General features: G+C 38.5%; 1 protein-coding gene across 1 annotated transcript; it reads right to left on the bottom strand.

Moving 5' to 3' along the window:
- Positions 1–6,055: 6,055 nt before the first annotated feature.
- Positions 6,056–24,415, bottom strand: TMEM196 (transmembrane protein 196). The gene is made up of 4 exons (XM_030444622.1): positions 24,269–24,415; positions 12,568–12,624; positions 10,535–10,789; positions 6,056–6,118 (listed from the first exon to the last, which is right to left on the bottom strand). The coding sequence occupies exons 1-4, from the start codon at positions 24,413–24,415 to the stop codon at positions 6,056–6,058; spliced, it is 522 nt and encodes a 173-aa protein (XP_030300482.1).
- Positions 24,416–24,738: the final 323 nt, after the last annotated feature.

The raw sequence follows: 24,738 nt of genomic DNA on the forward strand, positions 1-24,738 counted from the left end.
AAAGAGATGAGAGGACTTTTAGACTGCTGGCTGTTGGGGCCATGTAACTTTGGTAAGGCAGGGATGAAATGAAAAAGTAGTTAAAGATACTGTAAGAAGTCCTATGCACAGGAAAGAAAGAAAGACTAAGTTTTCATGAAAGAATTGGAAAGGGATCTGGAAAGAAGTAAAATATGTATATATATTTTATTTCTGGAAATCTGCCTCACAGTACGGGAATTTAAGAAGCTCACCCAAGAGAAGGCTAAAATGTGACTTGTTCCCAGTTTCTCCCAAGCTCCTTGATTTCTCAGGCAACAGCGCATTGAGAACCAGGGCCTGAAAAATAAAGCAAAAAGACTACACAGAAACAAATTAATTAAAGTGAGAAAGTTTCTTATTGGAATAAGGAGGGTGATCAGTTACATATTTTGAAGTCTTTAAATAAAGATCATATTTCATACTAAAAGACATATTGCTTACCCAGATGTTATGTGGATGATGCTAGACTTGTCAGATAAGTATCATGTCTTGTGATACCGTGTCTTAACTGGTCATAAAGTGCTTTCTAGTTGTAAAATCCATTCATGTTTGAATGTCTTAATTTACAAACTTAACAGTGTTATTCATGGGTTTATACAATATTTTTAGCAAGTGTAAAATAGAAAACAAAATATCTCTCGCATAAAAGCACTCATGCAGAATGCCATGCTTTTTTTGGCATTTAGATCTAGAAGTCTTGGGCCATTTCAAGATCTCTGCTACTTCCACCACAGTGTGGGTATCAGTATTAACTTGCTGTTCTTTATGTCTAATGGTTACCAAAGGAGCTTTGACATCTGTATTTTTCCACTGTGTTGCACAGTTAATAAATAGTGTTTAGAAAAATATTAACTGTCAGCATTCCTGGAGTTTATGCCTGGATTTAGGGAGGACAGCAGTGATATCAGTTGGTGTAGAAAACCACAGGAATTTAATACTGTCAGTCTGGGTGTTTGGACTTCATGGTTTAGATTTAGATTTGCTTTTTTTGCAATCTCTGTAAAATGAAGGCAATGATCTCTGTTAGCTTTCTCTAGGCGAGAAAAGTAAGAATTCATTCATTACTAAACACTTGAAAGGATACAACCATATTTTAATAGAAGAGAAGAGATAAGGGCAGATGTAAGATGTGATCTCTTAGCTTGAACTGGCACAAAGTGGGAGGGAGAGAAAAGATTCACCTAATGATGTGGGAGAGGAGCTGTACAAGTTTGTGTTCCCAGCTGATTTGTCTCACACTAGCTACTAGTAATGGGAAGTGAAAGGAAATCCTATCAGTTCATTTAAAGTCTACGTCTGCTTTCTTAGGGGTACAAAGAGAAGTTGTGTTGACTCCAACACCTGGTTTGTATCAGTGGAATTATGTGCAGCACTACAGTGACACTTGGCAGTTCCAGGCTTTTTCAGTTGTGCTTCTGCTCCCTCTTCCTAGCCTGTTACCTTTGCCAGTTCATCAGAACTGCTCTTTTCATTTAGGCAGTTATTTGTAATTAATTTGTGTGATCAACCTGTTTGACATGCCATAACTGCATATATTTTTAGAAGGACAAATATTTTGGATTGTGGGAAGATTTAAACTGGATTTCAGAAAGCCTCTCCGGGGGAAAGAAAACTTCTATTGATTATAAAGCAAAATTACACTGATGTGGAAATTTTTAAAGCAACCTGCTGTGACTCAGTGGCAAAGGACATAAAAGATACCTTACAGCCAATCAAATGTGATTCAAGAGGAAAAAAATGAAGGAATCTGCCAATTCTATATAGGCTCAGGGCTCATTTGAGGGAACCACAGAGCAATTGTGAGGCTGCTCTGCACAGCTTCTCCTTAGTTCCCTGGCAGAGGTAGATATGTCTATCCTGTGTCTTAGTGTTTCTTTAACTACTTTGTAGAGAGATGAGCAGACCTTGAAGCAGCATTCTGGGCTTTTTGCTCCAAATGAAAGCTGCTTCTTTCCAAAGCAGAAAAACAATGTTTCATCTAAAAAGTCTCTCCAGGCACACAATTTCCTGCTGAAATTCCAGCTTCTGATTCATCTCACCTAGTTACCTCTTCTCTTTTAGAACACTGAATAGCATTTTCATTATTTTATACTTAGGAGGAAAAAAGGCCTTCCTGAGCAAGCTTCCCAAGCTCACTCAGAGGAACTCAGTTCCTTGGGATGATGATATTAAATGAAGGGGGGTATAGCATCTTTACTCCAATCAAAGTACATTTATCAATATTTTTTTTTCTCCCACCTTCCCTTGGAGACTGTGGGTCTGTCTGGCTAGCCCTGGTAAAAATTCTAAAAATTTTATTCAAAATATGATCCAATGAAATCTGTCTTCAGATGTGTGTACAACAGCTTTGTAGGACTTGTTGGAGGTTTATAGTGGAGCTAAAGATGTCCTTTGATATAGGAAGAGGAAAACTAGCTAGAATCATTTTAGGCAGAAAAGTTAGGCAATAATATCTTCAAGGATATGGTAGACTGCTTTTAGGTAAAGATATAGATATTTTATAGATATAGATAGATATAGTATAGCTATAGACTATTAGATACCAGACCCCTTTTAGATATTACTAAGTTTTTAATTATAAAAGGCTTTGTTTAACTTCTTAACCTGCCTGGGTCTGGTATCTGAAAGGATTAGAAGTGGCTTAAACCATTATACTTCCTTTTTGCTCTATTGTAAAAACAACACTCTTAGGAAAATTTTTGTATAAGTTTGACTATTTGTGATTATGGCTTACTGCATATAAATTTCCTATTGAATCTGACCTGATTCACTGTCTTTCATTCCTCCCCAGATCTTCTGAAAGGAAATTCCTGTGTCCTAATGTGACAAACACATACTGGGGGTTGTGCAAGACAAAGATTAAAACTTTCTCTATGCACTTATCTGCACATTTTGAAATAAGAACTATTGAATATTGCAAATTCAAATTGTGATTTTCTCATAGGCTCAGTTACTATGAAATGCCAAGTGTGGCATAAAATATAGCCCAAAATATTAAAAATCCTGTTAATAACTTATCAGCTAAGTGCTATGCACAAACTTGGATAAGTAAACCCCTTCATAAAGTGTTGCTTGACCTAGTAAGTAATGGCTGAATATCTCTGAGGTGTCAAATTCTGAAAACTGAAAGCTTTGGTTTTCATACAGTTGGTAGGTAGAAGGAGCATCCTTTCCATGGTGTCAGTAATGAAAACATGCAGAAAATATTTCCATTACAGTTGGACACTGTGTGAAGCTGTGGCACAAAAATTCAGTAAACGAAGTGAAACATTTCATAGAATCCCCCTACCACATCCATATATTATGGTAGCTTACTTTAAATTTAAGAATTATGATCCTCTTTATAGGTCTCTTATGTCTTTTTGGTCATATTTGTTCTTATGTCTTTTCAAATCCAGCTTGCATTTTAAAGGCTTTTATTAATGCAGGGACCAGACAGTTTTTCTTAATTTTACAGGTTTTGCAGCAAAAAACCAAAGTGAATCAAAACAAATAAAAACAGAACAAAACAACCACCAAATCTTTTGTTCTCTGGGGCTCAGATCTGTTTACTCTCCCTCCAGCATCTGGAAAGAAGCAGAAGTGATGTGATTGTATTTCATAAATTACAGTGGGTCTTCCAATTTTGTAAGCTTGGGGAAAGTGTAAGAAAGTGTCTGTTGCATTGACCCACTCTGGTGGGTGTAGAAGAATCGCCTGTTCCCCTGCACCATTGTCAGGGAATGAGGTGTTTGTGGCAGGTAAGCAAGTAGTGTTATGGTGTGGGGTTTTCATGCCATTCCTGAGCAGATTCTGAACTGCAATTCCAAACCACTCTCTAGGATCTGAAAGTACAGTCCCTCTTCCTCAAGTGTCTCAAGATACCTCTGAATGAACTGTGATTTTACAAGTGTCATCCAGAGCTAAAGCTGATCCTCAGCCAGGCAGTTCTAAGGTGTATTTTTGAGTAACTTTATTTTACTCTTGCTTTTCAATGTACTGATGCAATGAGGAAGGAAAAATTACGGATGCCTCACTTCCAGTTCTATGTCCAGAGTGAATTTCCCTAACCTGTATGAAACTGCAGTTTATTTAGACCCTATCCCTACCTGGACAGATTATTTCCAGAGCTGCAGCAAAAGTGCTCCCAGTGAACATACTGGGGATAGATGTTTCCTGCTGCTGAGAAAGAGGAGCATCAAGGTGGAGAGGCAAAGGCACCTATTGAGAGCCCAAACAAGCTGGAATGTGGTAAGGCCAACAGAACCTGGGAAGGGGAGCACTTCTCTCAGAGGTGCCTTAACTTGTAATTCTTTTTCTATGACAGTATTTATAGTATGAACTTGAACATTCTCATTATCTATTGCTAACGTATGTAATACATATTAGTATATCAGGGGCCTAGAGAAGATTCAAAAGCCCTTTCTAGATAAGTGAAGAAAAGCTTGATAAGGTGGAGCAGGTTTTGACTCACAAGCTTAGCCATGCAACTAATTTGCATGAAGTTTAATGAGAGCCTTAAATTACCATGAAGATGCTTCCTGTATTGTAATTAGATGGGAAACTCCCTTACAGAATTAGAAAATCCTCAGATAATTGAAGATTTTTTAAATACCGTATGGAGTCATAAAAGTATTGAATATAATTTCTGGATGTTTTAATGACATGGTTTGAATACTAATGATATTCTATTCACACTTGTCTGGAAGCATGATTATAAATCACAAAATGGAGCCAGTCATTAGTAATACTTCCATCTCAAACTTATGTTGAACTCAGTTCTGTGGTTTGCAGCAGTCATAGACTCATTATGTAATGCATCAGTGCCTTTATATGAATATTATGCCGTGTATGTTGTGTTACACAATAAATTTTCATTTTTTCATGGCTTGTATACAAGCTAGGGGGTCCTACAATAGTTTGGGGTAAGTTAGATCTGCTTCCTTAATACACAATGCTTTAACAGATCCCAACCTCTATTGTAGGCGTTCAGAATTGCCAGCATCTTCTGACCTTAACCACATTTCTGTTCAGCTTTCATTTTTCTCCTTTCAGAGCTTGCTCCATCCCTTTAGGAACCTTTCAATGTGTTGTGTAAAACCACACAACCGTGACAGTTGAGCTTTGCAAGATCTTTCTAACCAGAAAAAAAAACAACAACAACAACAAAAAAAGGGTAAATATCTCTCTAAAAATCTCTGGTTTAGATTTGACTTTATTTGTCATCTCTTATGAACAAATTACGAAATATACTTCATTCACAAACTGGAAATATTTACAATTTCTTTACAACAAGGCATTGTTGAGGTTTTGATTTATGGCATCCTTAGAGCATTCTGTCTTTCAAAACAAAGACATTGGTGTTGTTCTCAGCACACTGTTCATTTACACTCTGAATGTGAAATGGCAGCCTTTTGGAAGAGTAACTTGCACTCTCTTTTGATACTATCTATTGGGAAAACTGAGGCTGGAAGCGTTTGCAGAGTGGGAAGGGGGACTGTGCAGATGTGTTGCTGGTACCATGCCACACGATCTGAAGCCATCATATAACACCAGATGCTGCTAAGTGGGAAAGAGAAAAAGATTCCCCTGAGCCATCCTTCCTCTGCCCTCTTCTCTTCTCTGTCGGAATCCTGTAACTGGGCTAAATGTGGTCCAGTTCAATTGGGTTTTTTTCTGGGTTTTGAGTCTCCGTGAGAAGAAAAGTCTTGAGAAGTCTGTTTCAAATACTGTTTCTGTTTTCAAATACCACAATTCTGAAAAGTTATTCAGACAAAAAAAGCAATCCAAAACAAAAACGTCAGAACAAAAAATGAAAGAAAAAAAAAAGAGAGAGAATACTCAGGAAGTAAATAAATATTGTATATCCACAAAATATTTCAGAGACAAATTTTGAGTATGTTTCTAAAAGGGAAATGCAACTGTGCTGTTCTGCAGTTGTGACATTTGAGCCATAAAAGTTAAGATAGTTCCATTTTCTCAGTTTCTTGGAGTCTATTTTTTTCCTGAAGAAAACTCTAAAACTGCTTCTTTCCAAGGAATTTTTCAAAATCTCTTAGTATACACTTCCATTATAAATTAGATGTGGGCCACCATTGCTGAGGTTGTCTGTCATTTCCTGCAACAAGAATAGGAAACACTGATTAAATTTTACATGTTTTTGTGGTGTTTAAAATTTAGTTAATTAAGCTTTTAACAAAAATTTAACCAACTCTGAATTTCAAACATTCAACTAAACTTTACATTTTTCTTTGGCTTCTTAAATCTCACTGAAAAAAGAAAGTCAAACAAACCAAAACAACAAAACAAAACAAACCCAACAAAAACTCTAACAAAAAACAAATAAAACCCAAACAAACAACAAAAAAACCCCACAAAAAAAAAAAAACACTCCCTCCCCCCAAAAAACCCAACAAGAAATTGTGTTTCTTCCTACATAAATGCTGATGGACTCATTTATACTGATTGAATTGGACATTAATCTCGGGCCCCATATACAGCACTGATGGCATCCATGCAAGTTTTGTGACCTTGTCTTTTCAAAGTACATCAACTCAAGCCTGTGTGGTAATCTCCAAAGGGGAAAGATGGTAATTAAGTCTTCATTTCCATTCAAACCTTTTTCTGTGCTGACATACAAACAGATGCCATTCGATGCTAGCTAGGAGAGCCAGTTGTAAAGTAAGTCTAGACCCAAACAAGGTCTAAGGATTTGGACTGTTTGGATTTGGACAGGACTGATTTTGCTTTTCCCTCAATGTGCCAGACTGGAATTTTTAGTAGTTCAGCAATTGCTGCTCAAGAGGCAGATGAATCATCCTGGAGTAAGTTGACCTGATCATGAGTCAGAATCCTAAAGCACCTACATGGAGATTTGTTTTGAGATTTTCTAATTCTCCAGTTGCAATCTCAACAATAGGTATTAGCAGCTCTTCCCTGACCTTCAAGGCTGTGAAGCCACATGGAGTTCATGCACAGAATTGCCTCATTTGGAACAGTCCTAGGCCTATTTCATACCAAATTGCATCGGGGTGCAGAAATTATCTGCTGTTTATGTCCAATAACAGATTCCAGAGGACATCAAACTATGCCCAGAGAAATGAACACACATAAAAATGTGGTTTGGGCTATTTTCAAAATGTTAGTAGATGATGTAGAGGTGCCACTGTTGGCCCAGTTCTGAAATAGATACACAAGAACCACAAGCTATTCTCTGCATGGATATATTCATTTCACCCCTTCCACATCCTAGGTACAGTTGGAGAAAATGTGGAAGAAAAAGGATTTGTTTGTCTTCCTTCTTGTGGAAGTTTCTGTGAAGAAAGTAAAGCAAGACTCAGGCTGAAGAGAGAGAGAGGGAGAGAGAAAAACAGAAAGAGCAAACTTGTCTCCACAGCACAGCATCTGAGGTTCTTGGTAAAAAGAAAAAAGTTTTTGGAATTGGTCTTTTTTCTTAGTCTCACTCTCTCTTTCTCTCCTTTTATTCCACAATATTTGATTTATACATAGTTTGGGAGGCAGAAACCAGAACTCATAGTTTCACATAAAGTAGAAGCACTGGTGCATCCCCTCTTGGGTGTTAGCAGATATATTTTGAAGTAGATCACAAGACTTGATTGTTGCCTGCACAATTTTTGCAAGGAGGGATGTGCTATATACAAAGTAAATTTGGGGCCATCAAACCAAGTAGATTTGCCAATTAATGCTTCTCAGTCAAGTGTAAGCTTCAGAGACAAGAAGCTGTGTAAAACGAATATGGAGCAGTTTCTAACACCCAGCTCCCCATTTGGCAGATTGTGATGTTGGATGTATGGTATCTTATTCTCCTCTTATACTGAGGAGAATATGTTAATATATTAAATCATACAGTTACATGGATATAGATACTTATGTACAATAGTATGGGTAACACTGAACTCAGGATCCCAGTCTGGGGGACTGGTTGTTCTGAAATAGACTATGTCATAGAATACTATGACTACTATGATACTAGAATACTGTGTCTCCCTATTTGTAGGTACCTAAACTCCCTGTTGGATTTATACTGAAGATAACCAGTCAGAAAGGGACTAGGAAAGCTATTTAATACTATCATTCAACCACAGTTTGATAGTAGTCTTTCAGAAGGCTGTTCGTGAGCAAGTGAAAAGTTTCCTTTTGTCAGCTTTATCACTCAAATCCTCTGCAGGCATCAGCTATTGGAATAACATTATTTCAGAAAGTATTGAAAATATTTTATATACCCACTGTTTCTGTTTTCAAAAATAAAAGTATTAATAAATTAAAAAAAAAAATGTTGCTGGATTTAAGAAATGAAGGAGCACACAGATTAGAAGCAGAGTGAGTCAATGGTGGCAACATCCAAATAGGAGCATTTGGATGTCTATAACTAAGGTGAATATTTTTAAATACTCAACTTACTTCCAGATTGCAGCGTTCACCACGTAGAATTATGTCACCACCTGGAAGCACCGTTCTGCCTAAGAGTGACATCACAGCATCAGCCAGCTTTGATCAGCTGAAGCTATGTCTTTCTCTTAGAGGTGGCCCTTCCTGAAGTGACATAACAACATGGCAGCTCCCTAGTGTTCAGCGTACCTTGGAGGTAACTCTGGTGTCGGGGGAACCACCGGGCAGCTGGGCAGGTCGGTTATTTCAATACCCCTCAATCTCTAATATAAATATAACAATTATACAATAAATATAGCACAAACAAATGCACATGCAGTACACGTCTATATTACTGTATATCAGTATAAATATACAAAATAGTCGTATATATAAAACACTTTAAAGCTATTTTATAAATCAGGGCCTAATTGAATATAAGTTTTAAGTAGCTTTCATTACTTTTTAGGGGCATGCCTTGAGCTAATTTACTCAAGCCTGCCAGCAGCAGGCAGTCAACAGGTTGTAGGTCTAAGAAGTCCCAGATCAGACAGTCTATGAATGCATACTTGATTCTACAACACACACATGGGGAGTCCACCATTGGTGGGGAGCATCCCATGTTTGCTGAGCATGTGCAATAGGGTTGCTCTGCACATGCAGCATGGCCCTTCATCCAAGATAAGTGGGTGTCTGGCAGTCCTCGCTGCTACATGTCTAAAAGCTTAGTGGGTCAATATGCCAGAGTAGGAGGTGGTCAGCTACTGCTATGAATGGTCATCTTCATCCCAGTTCTAGAGGGTGGCAAGTGTTCGTATTTTGAAAAGGTTTTCTTCCTAGGCCATTTCTCTTTTCTTTACTTCTCTGTTTCTCTTTCAAATGGGCTTCATTGTTGTCCTTGTTGAGGGAAGAGAATCTTTGAAAGGCAGGATCTAGCCTGCCATCTGTAAGACCATGGTCATACTTGCCAACAGAGCTCATCAGAATTCTTCATTTTAAAGCAAGAGGGAGAAATGTATCCCCACCCTTGATCTTATCACCCTGTTTTGTGTTACTATTGTAACCTATGCTGTTTAAGAACGCTTCAAACATCTAAGGTGAATTAAGGTGCTTGGAGTCTCATCTCAATTAGGAAACCAAAGAAGAGCAACAAGTAATTTTTATGTAATGGACAATTAACTGCTATATCATGCTTAGTTAGGAAATCTGAAAACATCCTACTGTCTGAACGAATTAATCCTCACTCAGCTATTCAGAAGTCTCAGTAGATATGACACAGACTGCTGAACTTAACTGCAATGCATACTTGTACATGAAGGTTTAGATGAGCTGTCTGCTCGACTTTTGTTGCTGTCTCTATTAATTTCTCAAATGAAAGGCATCAGATAAAATGTCCAAACAGAAAGAACAGGGTGTCAGTGACCATTTCACTCCTCAAATATGGAGCCAACCCTGTAACTCCAAGGAGCTGATTTCAAGGATTCTGTTCATTAATTCTTTTGGCCCTACATGCTCGACTTTGGGAGTTTAAGATTAAACACCCAAACATAGACCTAGACAGTTTTGTAAGCTACCCTTTAATGGAGAAAGGAAGTAAATACTCAGTGCTACTGCAAGGCAGATGAGTTCAATTTAGATGTCTAAATGCAGCCTTAGGCACTTAGGTGTAGTCATTCTGGGTTTGTGAACTGTGGCTTTTGTGTTTAAATACCCTGCTTTATAAGCTGAGTACTTGGGAGAGGAAGAAATTGATTAAATCCTGGAAGCATGCAATGATGTGGTTGCAGAAAGCGTTCTGTGCTTTTTCATAGTACAATACATGATAATCCATATTAATAAGGTTTCCAATTATTTATGAAGTGCTATATTTAGCAGCTAAGCCCTTGAATAGCTATACAATGGAATTATGTTGAAAATGGATGTACTTCATTGAAATGGATGTACTGCAAATATACCATACCTAAAAATAGCTCTGTATAATGCAACATAATAAAGCTTACACAGAATTGCAGCATTTCATTTCAAAGAGAAATTCTTTCTCATATAAAACTGAAAACTGAACATATCTCTTGCCAGTTGTAAACATTAACACATACAGTAGCATTTTAGGAGAAGCAGAACAAATAAGAGAGGACAAACGACTCACTTTTTCTGCCATTTCATGGGAGTGATGCAATGAATGTTCTCTCTCTGAGAACATTCGTCTTTGTTCATAGCTGGCTAGCCGACAAGTGAGCCATGAAGAAAGGGTGCAACCACCAATTCCAATGCATGCAAGAGACATGGAGGCAAGATGCAAAGAATACAGAGCAGACGACTTCTTTGTCAAAGCACGAAGAAATTGAAAATTTAAGATTCCTCCAATTAGTCCACAGATGCAACAGGCAGAAAAAAGTATCATCTGTCGGGAAAGAAAAGAGAGGTTATATCATGGTAACATCTTTTGGAGACAGATTCATTCATATGAAAAGTGAGACTAATTGTAATTCAGTGCTTTGGTAGCATCATCAGGGATCACAAAACACTTAATAGACACAACTTTTTAACTCCCTCAGCTCCCACAAAATACTTTCTGTTGTACAAGAGTTAAGATTGATGTACCATTCAAGATAAAGTTGATAGACTGCATTGCTTATGTCAAAAGCTGGTCAATGAAGAACTACTAGGACACAAGTCTTTTCATTTCCAGTGTTTCATTTAAAACAGTAACATGACAGAATGTGTCACAATTTTCTGCTGTTTTCACCCCTCAGAGGTGAACACCTCACGTATTCTCCATGAATCTCTCTTCTCTTCTGTGCCACCTGACTCTGCCTTCTTGTTCATTTCTAATTTGTTCAGTCATACAGCAGTTTGGAGTCTTCCTACAGCTTTTGTGAGGACTTCAAAAGTGTTCAAGTTGAATGTGTGGGACAAAGAAGCAATGGAAGCAAAAAAGAAATCTGTGATTCAGCTCTACAGAAGGTCAGTGTGGTGATTATGTGTTTGTTGGGTTTTTTAAACTTGGTTAAAACATTCCTGGAAACTTCAGAAGGATGTGAAACAGGCTTCAATTAATGAGACATGTTAAAAGGCTTCTTATCACTTAAATCAGATGCTACCCTGGTTTGAGATATGCTTGAGCCACAAATGACTCAAGGGCAAAAGACATTATGGAGACACTTCTAAATCATTGTCTTATTTACTTCTCTTGATACTTCCCACTGTCAGATGCTGACCTAGATGAGTCTTCAGTGTTATTAAATATGGTTTTGTATATGTACCTACTCTGGTAGGAACAATTTATGGAGCCTTACAGACCACTTCTGTACACAACTGGCCTGAAAATTTCATCAGGAATGTGATAGGCTGGATGTTGCAGTCCCCTGGCAGTGACAATCCCATGAGACCACGTGAACAGACAGTGTATAGAGACTGGTTATGGTCCACATGGCTTTAAGAAATGAGACTGACAATGTAATAGGGTTTAACTCATTGGTATTTGTAAGTAATCTGAGAGGGATCCCACTTCCCTTCACACTTAGGCTGGTTTTACAAAAGTTCCTTCTGTATGTGAATAAGCAAGCTGACAGAAAATTAGTCAGACATTTTCACTTACAGGAGGATCACAGTTTTAACATAAAGGTCTGCTGTGACTTTTGTCACCATTGTAACACTGTTTTGCTGCAGTTAGAAAAATTACTGTATTTTAGATTCTTAGAAGAGATAGAAAACATCTACCATCACTTTAAAATGGATTTATGCTTTATTCTGATTGCAAAAAGAAGTTATTAAAAAAGTGAATGGCTACAATGCCTTGAAACAGAGATGGTCAGAATCCTCTTTGATGTGGCAGCCCAGTCATTTTTAAGAAGCTACAGTCCATTTAAGTTATTGTGGAACTTTATTTGCTTGGCATAAGTTTGAATCAACAGGTTTTCCATCCATATTTGTCCAGAAAAGGATAAATAGGGATGTGTAACTTAAATAGCCATGACCTGAATAGGCTATTTCAGAATTGCCTTGTCTTGCTTGATTAACCCAAAGTGCTGATTGCTTTTTTTTGCATTGCTGACTTGCAATTTTTACTGAGTTTTTATCAGAAACACTTGAACACAAAAAGCCCCCAGCAATGAATTCAAGTTGGATAAGTTTGCCTTTTAAATACTTATGGGTTATATATGCAATGGAAAAACTTACAACAAGTCCAGATTTTTTTTTGGCACACAATATTCCACATATGCCACAAAGGAGAAACTGCAAAGAAGAAAAAAAAAAAGACAATTATTTCATCATTTAAGGTTTCAATAAATCCTTCTGTATTGCTGTAGTGGTGACCTCAACATTAGGTTAGGCAGTGGTTAAAATTGTCATCATTTCTATCACAAAACTTATGTTTCAGGAAGTTATAACTCAACCAGAAACACAATTAGTAGAGGAGAAATTGGAATGAAAAGTCAGACTGAGGATGAGGAATCATTAGAAAAAAGTAAAATTAAAAAAAACCTACTTTTTAAGCTGCTTCAGTAAAAAAGACATGAAAAAAACCCCAATTTTCCAAGCAAAAGATTCCTTTTCACTCTTTTAGGTTTTTTTATTTCCTCAGAAAAGTTTAGCAAGTGATCCCAATCACCTACTTCCCAATCTTGCAGTAGACAGCATGAAAATATCTGCACTTTTTCCATGTAGTTCCCTTTCACAAACTGATCTGCTAATTGTTGCATCAAGCACCAGGCAAAAACTGATTAACAAAATCAGAATCATCCCTACCAGCTGACATGGACAGGTGGTAATGCTTTTTAGTGACCTGGATCAAAGACCAGTAATGTTCTCTGATGTTACTTTTTCCTCCCACAAAAAAAAAATAGGAGGGGGAAAAAAAAAAGGTTTTGGAGGGAAAAGGTTTTTTTCCCTCCAAAAAGGAGGGAAATTGCAAAGACTCCCTGAGGGAGATGTGACAAAACTACAGTAGTTATGTGAAAGCAGTAAGCCCTTTTTCAGGTGTCTGTAACACTGTCAAAATACTGTCATTTCTCGGTACCTCATTAATTCCTTTTTAAGAAATCTGTGCTACATATTTTCAGTAAAGCTAACCCTATGCCTCTATTGGGAAGTAATTTTATAGTTTTACTACTGGATTTTTCCACATCCTTTTTGGATGGAGGTGGTATTTCAAGCAACAGGCTTTGCTCAACCTTGATTTAGGATTAAATTATGGAAAAGACCTGGCTGTTACATAAGAAGTGAAAAAAAAAAAAAAAAAAAAGAAAACCTAAAAAAGAAACAGTTTCTATATGAAAGTCAGTGTCTGTTATTGTATTGCTTGTACATTTAACCTACAAAATTTTGCTGCTTCAGTATCTCAGCTTTAAATCACAGTTTATCTTCCTCCAGCTACAGTAAAGCATAAGCCTTGAGATGTATTTTTACTCTGAGTTAGGCCCATTGAATGAGTTCCTCATGATGAATATGGTGAATTTTGTATATTATTTACCACTACATTAAACATGAGCTGTGGAATTAATACCAATCTGATTATGGAAAGGACTGAATCGTGTAGACCATGGCAATGAATGGCTTAGGACTTACCAGGACATGAAACATACTTATCACTAGAGCTCACCCATTGGAATAACAATCAAAAAGCCAATGGGCAGAGGTTCCTCTGTCCCTTTCCCACAGACAGAGGAGATTTCAGCTCAGAACCTGGCTCATATCTGCCTTCAAAGTTTTCACTCAGGTTTGCTGTGAAGTTTCAGAGTCTAACTCACAGTCGTGGAATCATAGAATTGTAGAATCAGGGAACCATAGAATTAGAGAAAGTTAGGGGTTGGAAGGGACCTTGAAAGATCATCTAGTCCAACCCCCCTGCCAGAGCAGTCTTTCCACAGAGCAGGGTCACCTACAGCAGGTCACATTGGAAGGCATCCAGGTAGCCACCTGGTACCTGGTGATTTTTTTAATGTCTCCAGGAAAGGAGACTCCATAACCTCCCTGGGCAGCCTGTTCTAGTGCTCTCTCACCCTCACAGTGAAAAAATTCTTCCTTATATTTATACGGAACCGCCCACGCTCCGGTTTATAACCCTTGCCCCTTGTCCTGTTGTTAGTCACCCCCTGAGAAAGCATGACTCTATCCTCCTGACATTCTCCCCATACATATTTGTAAACATTAATGAGGTCAACCCTCAGTCCCCTCTTCTCCAAGCTGAAGAGACCCAGCTCTCATGACTTTTCCTCATAAGGCAGAAGTTCCACTCCCTTCATCATCTTGGTCACTCTGCGCTGGACTCTCTCAAGCAGTTCACTGTCCTTGAATTGAGGAGCCCAGAACTGGACACAATATTCCAGATGCAGCCTCACCAGGACAGAGTAGAGGGGGAGGAGAACCTCTCTCAACCTACTAGCCACACCCCTTCTAATGGACCCCAGGATACCATTGCCCTTCTTGGCCACAGGGACACACTGCTGCCTCATGGTCATCCTTCCATGCACCGACACCCTCAGGTCCCTTTCCCCTATGCTGCTCTCCAAGAGCTCAGACAGTATAGTCCCCAACCTATACTGGTACCTAGGGTTGTTCTTTCCCAGATGCAAGACTTTACAGTTGCCCTTGTAATACACTGAATTTCTCCCTGCCCAACTTTCAAGGTCCCTCTCAATCACTCCAGTCCTGTCATAACAGATTGTCTTCAACTGAAAGGATACCTCAGGTTTTCATATGTAGTGTATTTCTCAACATAAATGCAGAAACCTCAAAAACTTTTGTTCTGGACATCACAGTAATTAAATTTAATTCAGTCAGATTTGATAAAGCAGATTAATAAATAATTTCTCTCTATAGTGATTGAATAGGATTAAAAGGAAAACTTTGTATAATGAAAAAATTATGAGTTCTGGAAAGCTTATAGATACTATCAAGGATAGTTTCAGCTTGTGAAAAGTTTATGCTAACTAGTTTAAAAATCTGGAGTTTTTGCAATTTACTTTTAAAGATGAAAGAATAGGTCACTCATTTTTTGGAGAATGATCTAATTCTTCTCCTATTACAGTCAATAGATTTTTTTACTGTTGATTTTGATTGAAGCACTTTTTATTGTACATCCTTCACTAGCCAGAAGGGAATAGAACAAACCAGTTATGTTAGCCTTGCATATGACCTAAGGAGCAACAAGTAAATTACTGGTTCACTCAACATTAGAACCCACTGGTCTGCTCAGTTCTGCTATTGATTACTGGTTTTCAAGGGCAGGACACACAGTCTTCCAAACCACCTTTATGGGGTGCCATGTTATACACACAAACTGGAGAACAAGAGGATGTTGAACAGCCCCATGGAAAGAGATCTGAAAGTCTGGGTTGATGGAAAGTTGAATTTGAATATTGTGCCCTGGCAGCCAGAAGGGAAAACCTTGTACTGGGGTGCATCAAGTAGAGCATAGCCAGCCAGTCCAGGAAGGTGACTGTCCCAGTCAAACTATGCTGGTGTGGCTTTACCTTGATTATTGTGTGCAGTTTTGGGTGCCTTAATATAAGAAGGATATAATACAATTAGAGCGTCTAGAGAAGGGTGCTCAAGATGGTTAAAGGTCTAGAGGACAAGACTCATGAGGAGCAGCTAAGGTCACTTGTCTTATTCATCTTGGAGGAGAGAAGGCTGAGGGATGACCTTGTCACAGTCTACAACTTCCTCAAGTAGGGCAATGGAAAGGTAGGCTGATCATCCTCTGGTTGGCAGCAATAGGACGTGAGCAAATGGAATGGAGGTGTATCAAGGAAAGTTCAGATGGGACATTAATAAAATCTTCAAAGAGTGGATAATTTGTCACTGGAACAGGCAGCTCAGGAAGCAGCCATGGCACCAAGCCTGTGAGAGCTCAAGGAATATCTGAGCACTTCCCTTAGGTATAAGATTAATTTCAGGTATTCCTGCAAGGAGCAGGGAGGTGGACTCTATATTCCTTATGAGGTCCTTTCAACTCAGGATATCTCATGATTTTATGATTCTTTAATTTTTTATTGTCTCAGGGTCTGTATGTATACTCTGTATGTACCTATTATCTCTGTACATCTACAATATATATACTTATATGATATCTATACATATACACAAGAAATAAGTGTGCTGTAGTTAAAAAACCCAACAGAGAACCAACTGAAATATTCTGTTCTTTCTGTTCTATTTTATTCTGTTCTGAATTGAATTCTCAAAATTTTGAGCCGGATATCCCTGGTTCTTCCACGTTCTTCAATGTGAGCTTGGGAAGGTCATGTCAAAGTTTTCTAATCTGTATGACAATGAGACAAGCAAGTTGTGAAACTGAATGCAGTACTGTGCCTGAACACATGAAAAACCTTGGGAAAAAAGCACTTGGGTGCTAGCAAAGAAAGCACTTGTGTGGTAGAAAAGGATTATTATTTTTGGAGGTTTTTTAGATGATGGTGTGTTGCACTCACAGAGAAAAGTCTTGCCCAAAAACCAGTGTGGTTATTTATTTACTACGACAGGCAGCTTGCTATTAAAACCAATAGATGAATTTGGGCCACAGTGTCAGGCAATTAAAACTCATGTAAAGCATTGACAAGGTTTGAGCCAAGTTTACCACTGTGGAAACCTTCTTTACTGATAGAACATTAGCAATATCAGGGCTCAGGAAAACTGCACATGCAGAGCTGCCTTAGCCAGACTTCTCAACATGGAGACCTCTAGGAAGGAAGGTTAGGAAGTCAGTGGGAGGTTATGTGATTGGTCATTGCTTTTTAATAGAATAGCTAGGGACTCAGGATATAATTTGCTGTAAATATATATTTATACATAATAAATATATAAATAAATATAGTAAATATAGCATATTAATAAATTATAGAATATTAATATATAATATAATATAGAATATTTATATATAATAATTTCCTGTAATTTTTTTGTTGTCTCAGTGTTGTGATCAGTAATAGTAGAAAGCAGATGAGAGAAACTACCTTAGCTCTTTGTACCAGAAAAAAGGATACTCATTCAAATCAGCCTCAAAAGGACTTTCCTATGTTTGCTCCTGTTTGTCTTTTTATTTAGAAGTCTTTTATTTTATAATACTGCCCACTGGAATATGTCCATTGGGAATTCTGCTTTCTTGTCAGCCTCTGTTCTTCGCTATTGTGAGAGACTTCCTCTTCATTTCAGGACTTCATAACATTAAAACTTCACTTGTAACTCTTGATCTCCTCTGGACTAGAGTTCACCTATGCTTAATTAATACTCTCATGGTGAAGGACTTGTCCCTTTCTATGTGAATACTGGTTATCAGTCAGCTTTTACCAAGCTCTTGGACTCTTTAACCTATCATTCTTTAACCTAACCATTTCTAACCTAAACATGAAGTAACTTAAGGAAAACACACTCACATTGAAAATGCAGTAAATCCAGAGTGGAAAGAAATGTATCATTAAAGATAAGCTCTTATAAAGACTGATGAATTGTTGAAGTATTCACAGCTCATGCCAAGAATAAGTCTAAAACATTTCACAAAAGTAAGTTAATGAGCCCACCAAAATGCCCTGGCAGCCAGAGAGGGACCTTCAGCTGGTACTTGTTGAAAAAGATATTTCACTGCTGAACTTCTGTTTCTGTTTTGTTATTATTAATCAGAAAAAATCATAAAAATCAAAATCTTTTCTTCTTACAGAAAAAACTGCAGAAATCACTATTTGCAACCAATTCCCACTACTTCTGGGATTGCTTTTGCATACAGACTTATTCATACATTCTGTGATACGTGACATTTTGTGTTAAGAGTAGCAGAGGAGGTTGGAATTGTGTGTCTCATCAAATAGTGGAGGCAGAACCACTCTTAGATGGTGGGTAAAAAAATCCAAAGACACTACAAAGCTCAAAAGGTACTTAGTCAGTGGGCTGTTAGTGACTCAGTCCCCTGAAAGAAGATCTGTGGAATGGGGACCTAGCAGAGCGAGCTCTGCTGATAACACTGCTGTGACTGCAAGGTGATGCAGTGGTGTCTATTTGCCTGTGAAGTCTTTGCCATTCACACTGCAGCTGTGCCTGCTTGGTCCTTCTTTTGGTCTGTTGAACTTTAAAATAAAGAACCAAAGACCTCCCAGAAATGGACTATGTTTATTTTGAGCCTGCTTTGATTTATTTCATAATAAATATGGGCTTGAAACAAAACCTCACATCCAAACACACAGAAATTTTGTTAAGGAGGCTACAATCTCAATTTAGATTCAAGTTCTGTGGTTTGGATCCATCCCTATTTCATATTTTCTGGAACAAAAGACTTGGCTTCACTCCCTCTCCTGAACAAAAAAAAAACCCCAAAAATGAAATAAAACAACAAAAAATCTCTCTTACTGGTAGCCTGAAAAACAATAATTCCAATTTAATCATATTTGCAGAGAGCCAAAGATTTGTTTGTTTCCATCATGCAGAAGAAAAAGAAGTAATTGTATTTTGTATATTGAACCTAAGGAACTTTAAACCATTACTTTTTAATTTTTTATTTTATTTCTTTTTTTTTTTTTAGGAAGTGAAAGTAATGGTAAGTGTAATTCCCTTGAGAAAACAAAAAACTGTTAGTAAAAAAATCTTTCTGGTGATACACTGAAAAAAGGAGTAGAGAAAGCATATTGAATATCAGGACTGCTTGATCCCTAGGTAGTGTTCATGATGAAAAAGCCCAAACTACATACACTATGCAAAGCCCTTCAGTGTTCTGGGTCATCCATGAATACCTGATAAAACAGGAAATGAAATTTATCCAAATTTCAATATAACAGTGAAAATGCAAGATTATCCTACATATAAAACTTATCTTTCACTTGGAAAAAGAAACTAGCAAGACCAAATCAATATCTTCACTTCAATCTAATCTTTTCAGGTGGTAAATAAAAAAGTGTTTGTTCTACAGTAAAAATGCACAAACATGTGACTGCCATAAGACCCAGGAATCTGAAAATAACACTCTATTAAAGAATCTGGTTACTTCAGCTCTATCCAAATGAGAAAAAAAAACCCTGAGATCCTTAGTGGATGAAATAAGCAGAAAAGGTACTTCCATTTGTAACTCTCCTTTGAAGTAGTATTTCAGAATGAGGATTACATTTTCTTCTTTATGCTTGGTCAGCATAAAGGGCACAGAATCCTCTCTTCATAAAAGCCTCAAACCAGAGAAAAATTACAATGGACAAAAAGAGCAAGCCCATATAGTAAGTTTTTCTGTTGTCTCCATAGAGAGACACAATAATCTTTGCAAAAGGGGAATGGAAACTTCTAATTGATGTTATCCCATGCAAGGGGTTTTTGGGACAGGGATACCTAATCGGCTGCAAATCATCTGCATCCAGAATCAGAAGCAGCAGCATTGCCACAGCCCAACCCTGTGTCCCACCAAATCTGTTATGCTGAGAGGGGAGCTCTGTTGAGGTGAGACATAGGAGCTCAGGTAGTAGTACACAATTCCCACTGCTTTGCCAGATTCGAGGCAGATGCAGACTGTTTACATTCTGTCCCACTCCCTGGGATGATAAAGAAAACCTCTTGAAAGTTCTCAGATGGAGTGAATTGTCATTGTTACATGCAAGGCAAGAAGCTCCCCCATTAGGTACATCCTCCCTCATCTATAGGTACAGAGCTCTGCCCAGCTTCCACTGAGCTCACTGGCAGTGCTGCAATTAATTTCATCAGGGGCAGGAGCTAGCCAGAAATATGGTCAGTTTCATGAAAATGCAATGCACATGTTAAAATAAAGTAGGATCACATCTGCATTATGTCTGCATGCTAAATAATAATGTGAATTTTTTTAGTGTGCTTTTTAAATAAAAAATACTTTGGCTTTTCATTCCAAAGGAAACTTGGCAGCAGTAAAAACTAGATGCAAAATTTAATGTTTTAAAATTTTAGGCCACCAACATTGATTAAACACTCTAAAACAATGTTCTTGCTCTGGGAGAGTTCAATGCTGCCTGACCCTTTCTCATTTTTCTTGTACTCCTGGTTTAAAAAAAAAAAAAAGTCAGTGAAATCAAATATTTCCAGTGCCAGCTTGGAGCAAATTTCTATAGCCAAACTATAAATGAAGAGTTTTAATGGGCAGGCAGACTTCCACTGTGCTAAAATCACAAATCATGGAGACAATAACCCTGCCTCTACAGACAGACCGACCAACATCCAGAGAATACATATCTCCCAAATTCATTTAGGTATTTGTCTTTATAAGAGAAGGAGCTGCTCTCTTGAGGGGCAGAGCCATAAGTGATTCATCAGGTATTTCCCTTGCATATGAAGACAGGTGTCATATTTGACTAAAGATGTGACTTTTGTCTCTCATTCTCTTTCTGTGAGAGAATCTCATTTATAAGAATTTATTCAGAATTTATGCAGAATAAATGAGAATTAAAGCCACACACATCTGTGCATGTGTGAATACATAGTCACTAATAGTGATAATGATGCAACCATTATATTTTAAATATAGATGGGAAAGTATGTGACCATTAAAAAAAATCTCTGAATAACTTGTAAAAGATTATCCTTTGATTTCTTTTGTTTGTGCAAAAACCTTTGCTATGGATGCTGCCATGCTTGCTATGCTAGTGCTAGTGGTTCAGCATACTCATTGCTTGGATCATTCCCATAGTAATTGGGATAAATGAATTGAAGTAGTGAATTTTAGAAAGATACCTCAATTTCTGGAAAAAAAAATAATCCGAGAAACACTGAGTGCAGCCTGTGGAGTAGACTATACCAATGCAACCAGAGTAAACAGATGGAAAATCTGGAAATCAACAACACCTTCACCTTAGGTTATATGGGACTGTTTTTTGTGCTTGTTTGGTTTGGTTTGAGGTTTGTTTGTTGTTTTGTTTTGTTTTTTATTTGTTTGTTTTTGTTTGCTTGTTTTGTTTGTTTTTTTCATTTCAGCAGCCATGGCCTATTTTAAAAAGGACTGAGAGATTATGATTTAAAATAAATTGGATAGTCATCTCCACATGCTCCAGATAATTTGAGAAGTCATTCAAACCTGCAATCTTTTTTCTTTTGGCTACATTTTACACAGATTTTACTATCTTAATCCAGCTCAACTCCAATGAAAACAACAAACTTAGGAACTGTTTTTCCATTTCCATGCATTTTTTAATGTAGACATTGTTTTCAGGCTGTCCATTTCTTCACATATGTCTACTCCAATTTCCCTGACTTGCTTGCATGCAGGGCATGCAATAATCAGACACTCCAGCCCATGCTTAACTTCACTTTTAGCTCTAATGTTATGGGTAGGATTCACATGCTTAAAGTTCAGTCCATTAGTAAATTATCTGGCTGAATGGAGACAATGAACAATAAGAACCATGCTTTCAAGAATAAATCTAATGTGTGTCAAATGCAAAGCATCACAGAAAGTCATATATAGGAGAATGTGAATGACTTGAAGATGCCCATATTTTAGGAATCCAGGTTAATGTTTCCATGGTGATGCTATCTTCATCTACTTCCTTATGAACTTGGGCCTTTGCTGAGTTCCACCCACATAAGTGAAAGATAGAACACAGTCAAAAGTTCTCATTTTACTTCCAGGTAGTTTACAACAGAAGACATGACACTGTTCAATTTAACTTCAGTGTTTTGCATCCTAACATGTCAAAGTATTAGTTTTGCCTTTAATGTCCATTTTCCTTATTGTTCATTTCTCAAAGGAAAATCTTGAGCCAAGTCTGTGAATTGGAAAAAAAACCTATTTTATGCAAGACATTCAACTCAGGCAACATGAGCTCAGTGTAAGGGACATTGAGCAGAAAGGTGGTTTATGCCATTTCCACAGGAGGAGAATTCTGCAGATTGTGCAAACAAACCTTTCTCCAGTTGTTTTAATTTGCAGCTAGTTACTCATGGCCCTAGGCATCCCTGGTAGATTTATGGCCCTTTTCTTGTCCTGTCTGGCTTGCTAGTCCTTTTGTCAGAAGAAGACAACCTAACATGTCAATTGGAAGTGCTGGAGTGGTACATAGAATGATGACAATTTAGACAAAAGATCATTAGTTCAAGGCAAAGTAAGTAAGCCTTTATAACCATGGCACTGTGATTTCCCATTTCCTCTGCTCCATGAAACACAAGCTGTTCACCTTCCCTTTACAGTTTCTTTGTGGCCTCTGCCTTGCCAATCTACAGTTGTTTGCTCAGTTCCTAGGAGCTGATGCCTGCCTCTGCTAGCTCTGCTTTGGGCATCCTTCACCCAGTTGTTACATTTTCAAACAAGTCCCTTTGGGTTCTCTTCCATGCCTCTGCACTCACTTATGGGAAGGATTTCCTACCAATGTCTGCAAAATCAATTCATTGGCCTCTGCCTTATTCCTCTGTAAATCTCTACCGATGAGCAGCTTGAAATCAGCCAAATTGCTGGTGTGTTAATGCAACCACCTGTTATACCAAGCAGTTTTGGTTTATTTCTTTACATTCTTTAATCCTAACTCTATTGCCTGCTTTAATTATAAGGTCCTTGGAGCCAGCGTCTGATGTATTAGTGTCCTAATCTATGGCTAGGAAAAACTCAGGGAACAGAAACCATAAAAATGAATGAGGCAGTTATGCAGGAAAGGTGCATTGTCATGAAATGGTATCAGATGTGACAGCATTGTCACACAAAGCAATCACTACATAAAATACTGATCTCACTGACTGGTCAAAAATCCTTGACTTCAGTGAAACCCAGGGTGTTGCCCTCTGTCATTATATCTTCAGAGAGATTGTTTTTAAGATGTTTTTAAGTAGTCTTTTCTTCATCAGCAATGATTGGAAACCTCCCTCTTTGAAGTGATTTTGGTAATATCATTACCTCATGGTCACTGTCTTATCTAGTCTTCACTCTTATTTCTTACACACCTGTGCAGAATTATGTCTGTGTTTATGTGCTGCAAAAAATATTTATGACTGCTGTCAATAATTAATAACTATTGACAGTGAGAATATTACATGCAGCACTTTATCAGAATGAATCTGTAAATTACAGAAGGTTACAATGGTGAATAACCAAGAGTGTTTTGCATTTATCATGTTATCTCTAGAAAAGCAGGCAAGCCTTTTAGAAATACCGCTGTAAAATCCAAGCTGGCCAAAACCAGCCTTGGAGTTCAAAAATGCCCACTCATGTTTAGGCTGAATATTCAACATTTTCTACTCTTTGTTTTGTAATTATAAATAACCATTTGGAGAAGGTTTTTTCCCAGAAAGATGCATACATCAAACTGAAAAAATAAGAAATGTTTTTGAGAAGTGAGAAATGCTCTGTGATATGACCATGCTGCTTCCATTAACCCGTTATTGGTGTTTGATTTTTTTGTTCATTTTACAAGACTCAGGCTGTCCAGATCACGAGAATCTTTCCTTTTCCTTCCCATTTTCTCTTTCTCTCTTTCCTCCAGAAGCTCAGAATTCAGCTGACATACCCTTGACACTATTTTCAAACATGTTTTGACAGTCTTGTTGTAAGGGACTGGGCTGTTCTTTTTCCAAAACAAAACTCACAATCAATTTAAAGATAGTAAGCTACAGCCCGTGTTCCACTTGAGGCATCAGGCATTCCCAGGTGTGAGAATGGGTTCACAGAAAGTTCAATTGTTCACAGCAAAACTGGAAAATTAAAAGGAACGAGAAAGAAGGAGTCTCTCCCTCCAACACACACATACATCTCCCCCCCTTCCACCTCTTCCCTCTCGCCCCACAAGTATGCAGACTGTACCCCATGCACATCAGAAATGGACCCGACGAGGCTCTCGGCGCAGCATGCACACGCGAAAGGGAAGGCAAGGGAAGGGGATGCCTTCTCACGGACTGATCATCACCATAAAGAGTTAAAGAGAGAGTGAAATGGCTAACGTACACACACCCCGCTCCATACCGGAGAAGAGTCTCCCAGCTGAGGTTTATGCTCTGTGAGGACCAGGCTGAAACTGACCGCCCCCACGGCCACGCTGGACACCCCTAACCCTATCTCCAGCACGGAGAGCACCAGGAGGCTCCCGATGATCTGGCTGCTGGTGCACATCCTCCTTCGGTCATCCTTCCTTCTCCATCAGCCGGGGAAACCGCTCATCCGCCTTCTCCTCCGGTGCTCCAGCCGCCCTGAGTCGCCCCCAAACTTTTCTTCCTTCTCTCGGCTGCCGGGGCGGAGCGGAGCGGCGCATCCGCGGCCGGCGGGCGCTGCCGAGGGGCGGCGGGCCCCGGTGCCGCCGGGCCCCGCGCAACAACCCCGCGCAACCCCGCGCAGCGCCGCGCCGGCAGAGTGCGAGGCCCCGGCGGCGCGGAGCTCTCCAAGGTGCCGGCGGGCGGCGGGGATCGGGCGGGCGGGCGGGCAGCGGGGCAGCGCGG

The sequence above is a fragment of the Calypte anna genome, chromosome 2 (genome assembly GCF_003957555.1).
Source record: "Calypte anna isolate BGI_N300 chromosome 2, bCalAnn1_v1.p, whole genome shotgun sequence".
NCBI classification, from domain to species: Eukaryota; Metazoa; Chordata; class Aves; order Apodiformes; family Trochilidae; genus Calypte; species Calypte anna.

Coding starts and splice junctions, on each gene's coding strand:
- TMEM196 (XM_030444622.1), bottom strand. CDS start 24,415: ATGTGCACCAGCAGCCAGATCATCGGGAGCCTCCTGGTGCTCTCCGTG. Junction 10,790..12,567: donor AAAAAAAATCTGGACTTGTT/GTAAGTTTTTCC, acceptor CTTTCCCGACAG/ATGATACTTTTTTCTGCCTG. Junction 6,119..10,534: donor CCCATGAAATGGCAGAAAAA/GTGAGTCGTTTG, acceptor TTCTTGTTGCAG/GAAATGACAGACAACCTCAG.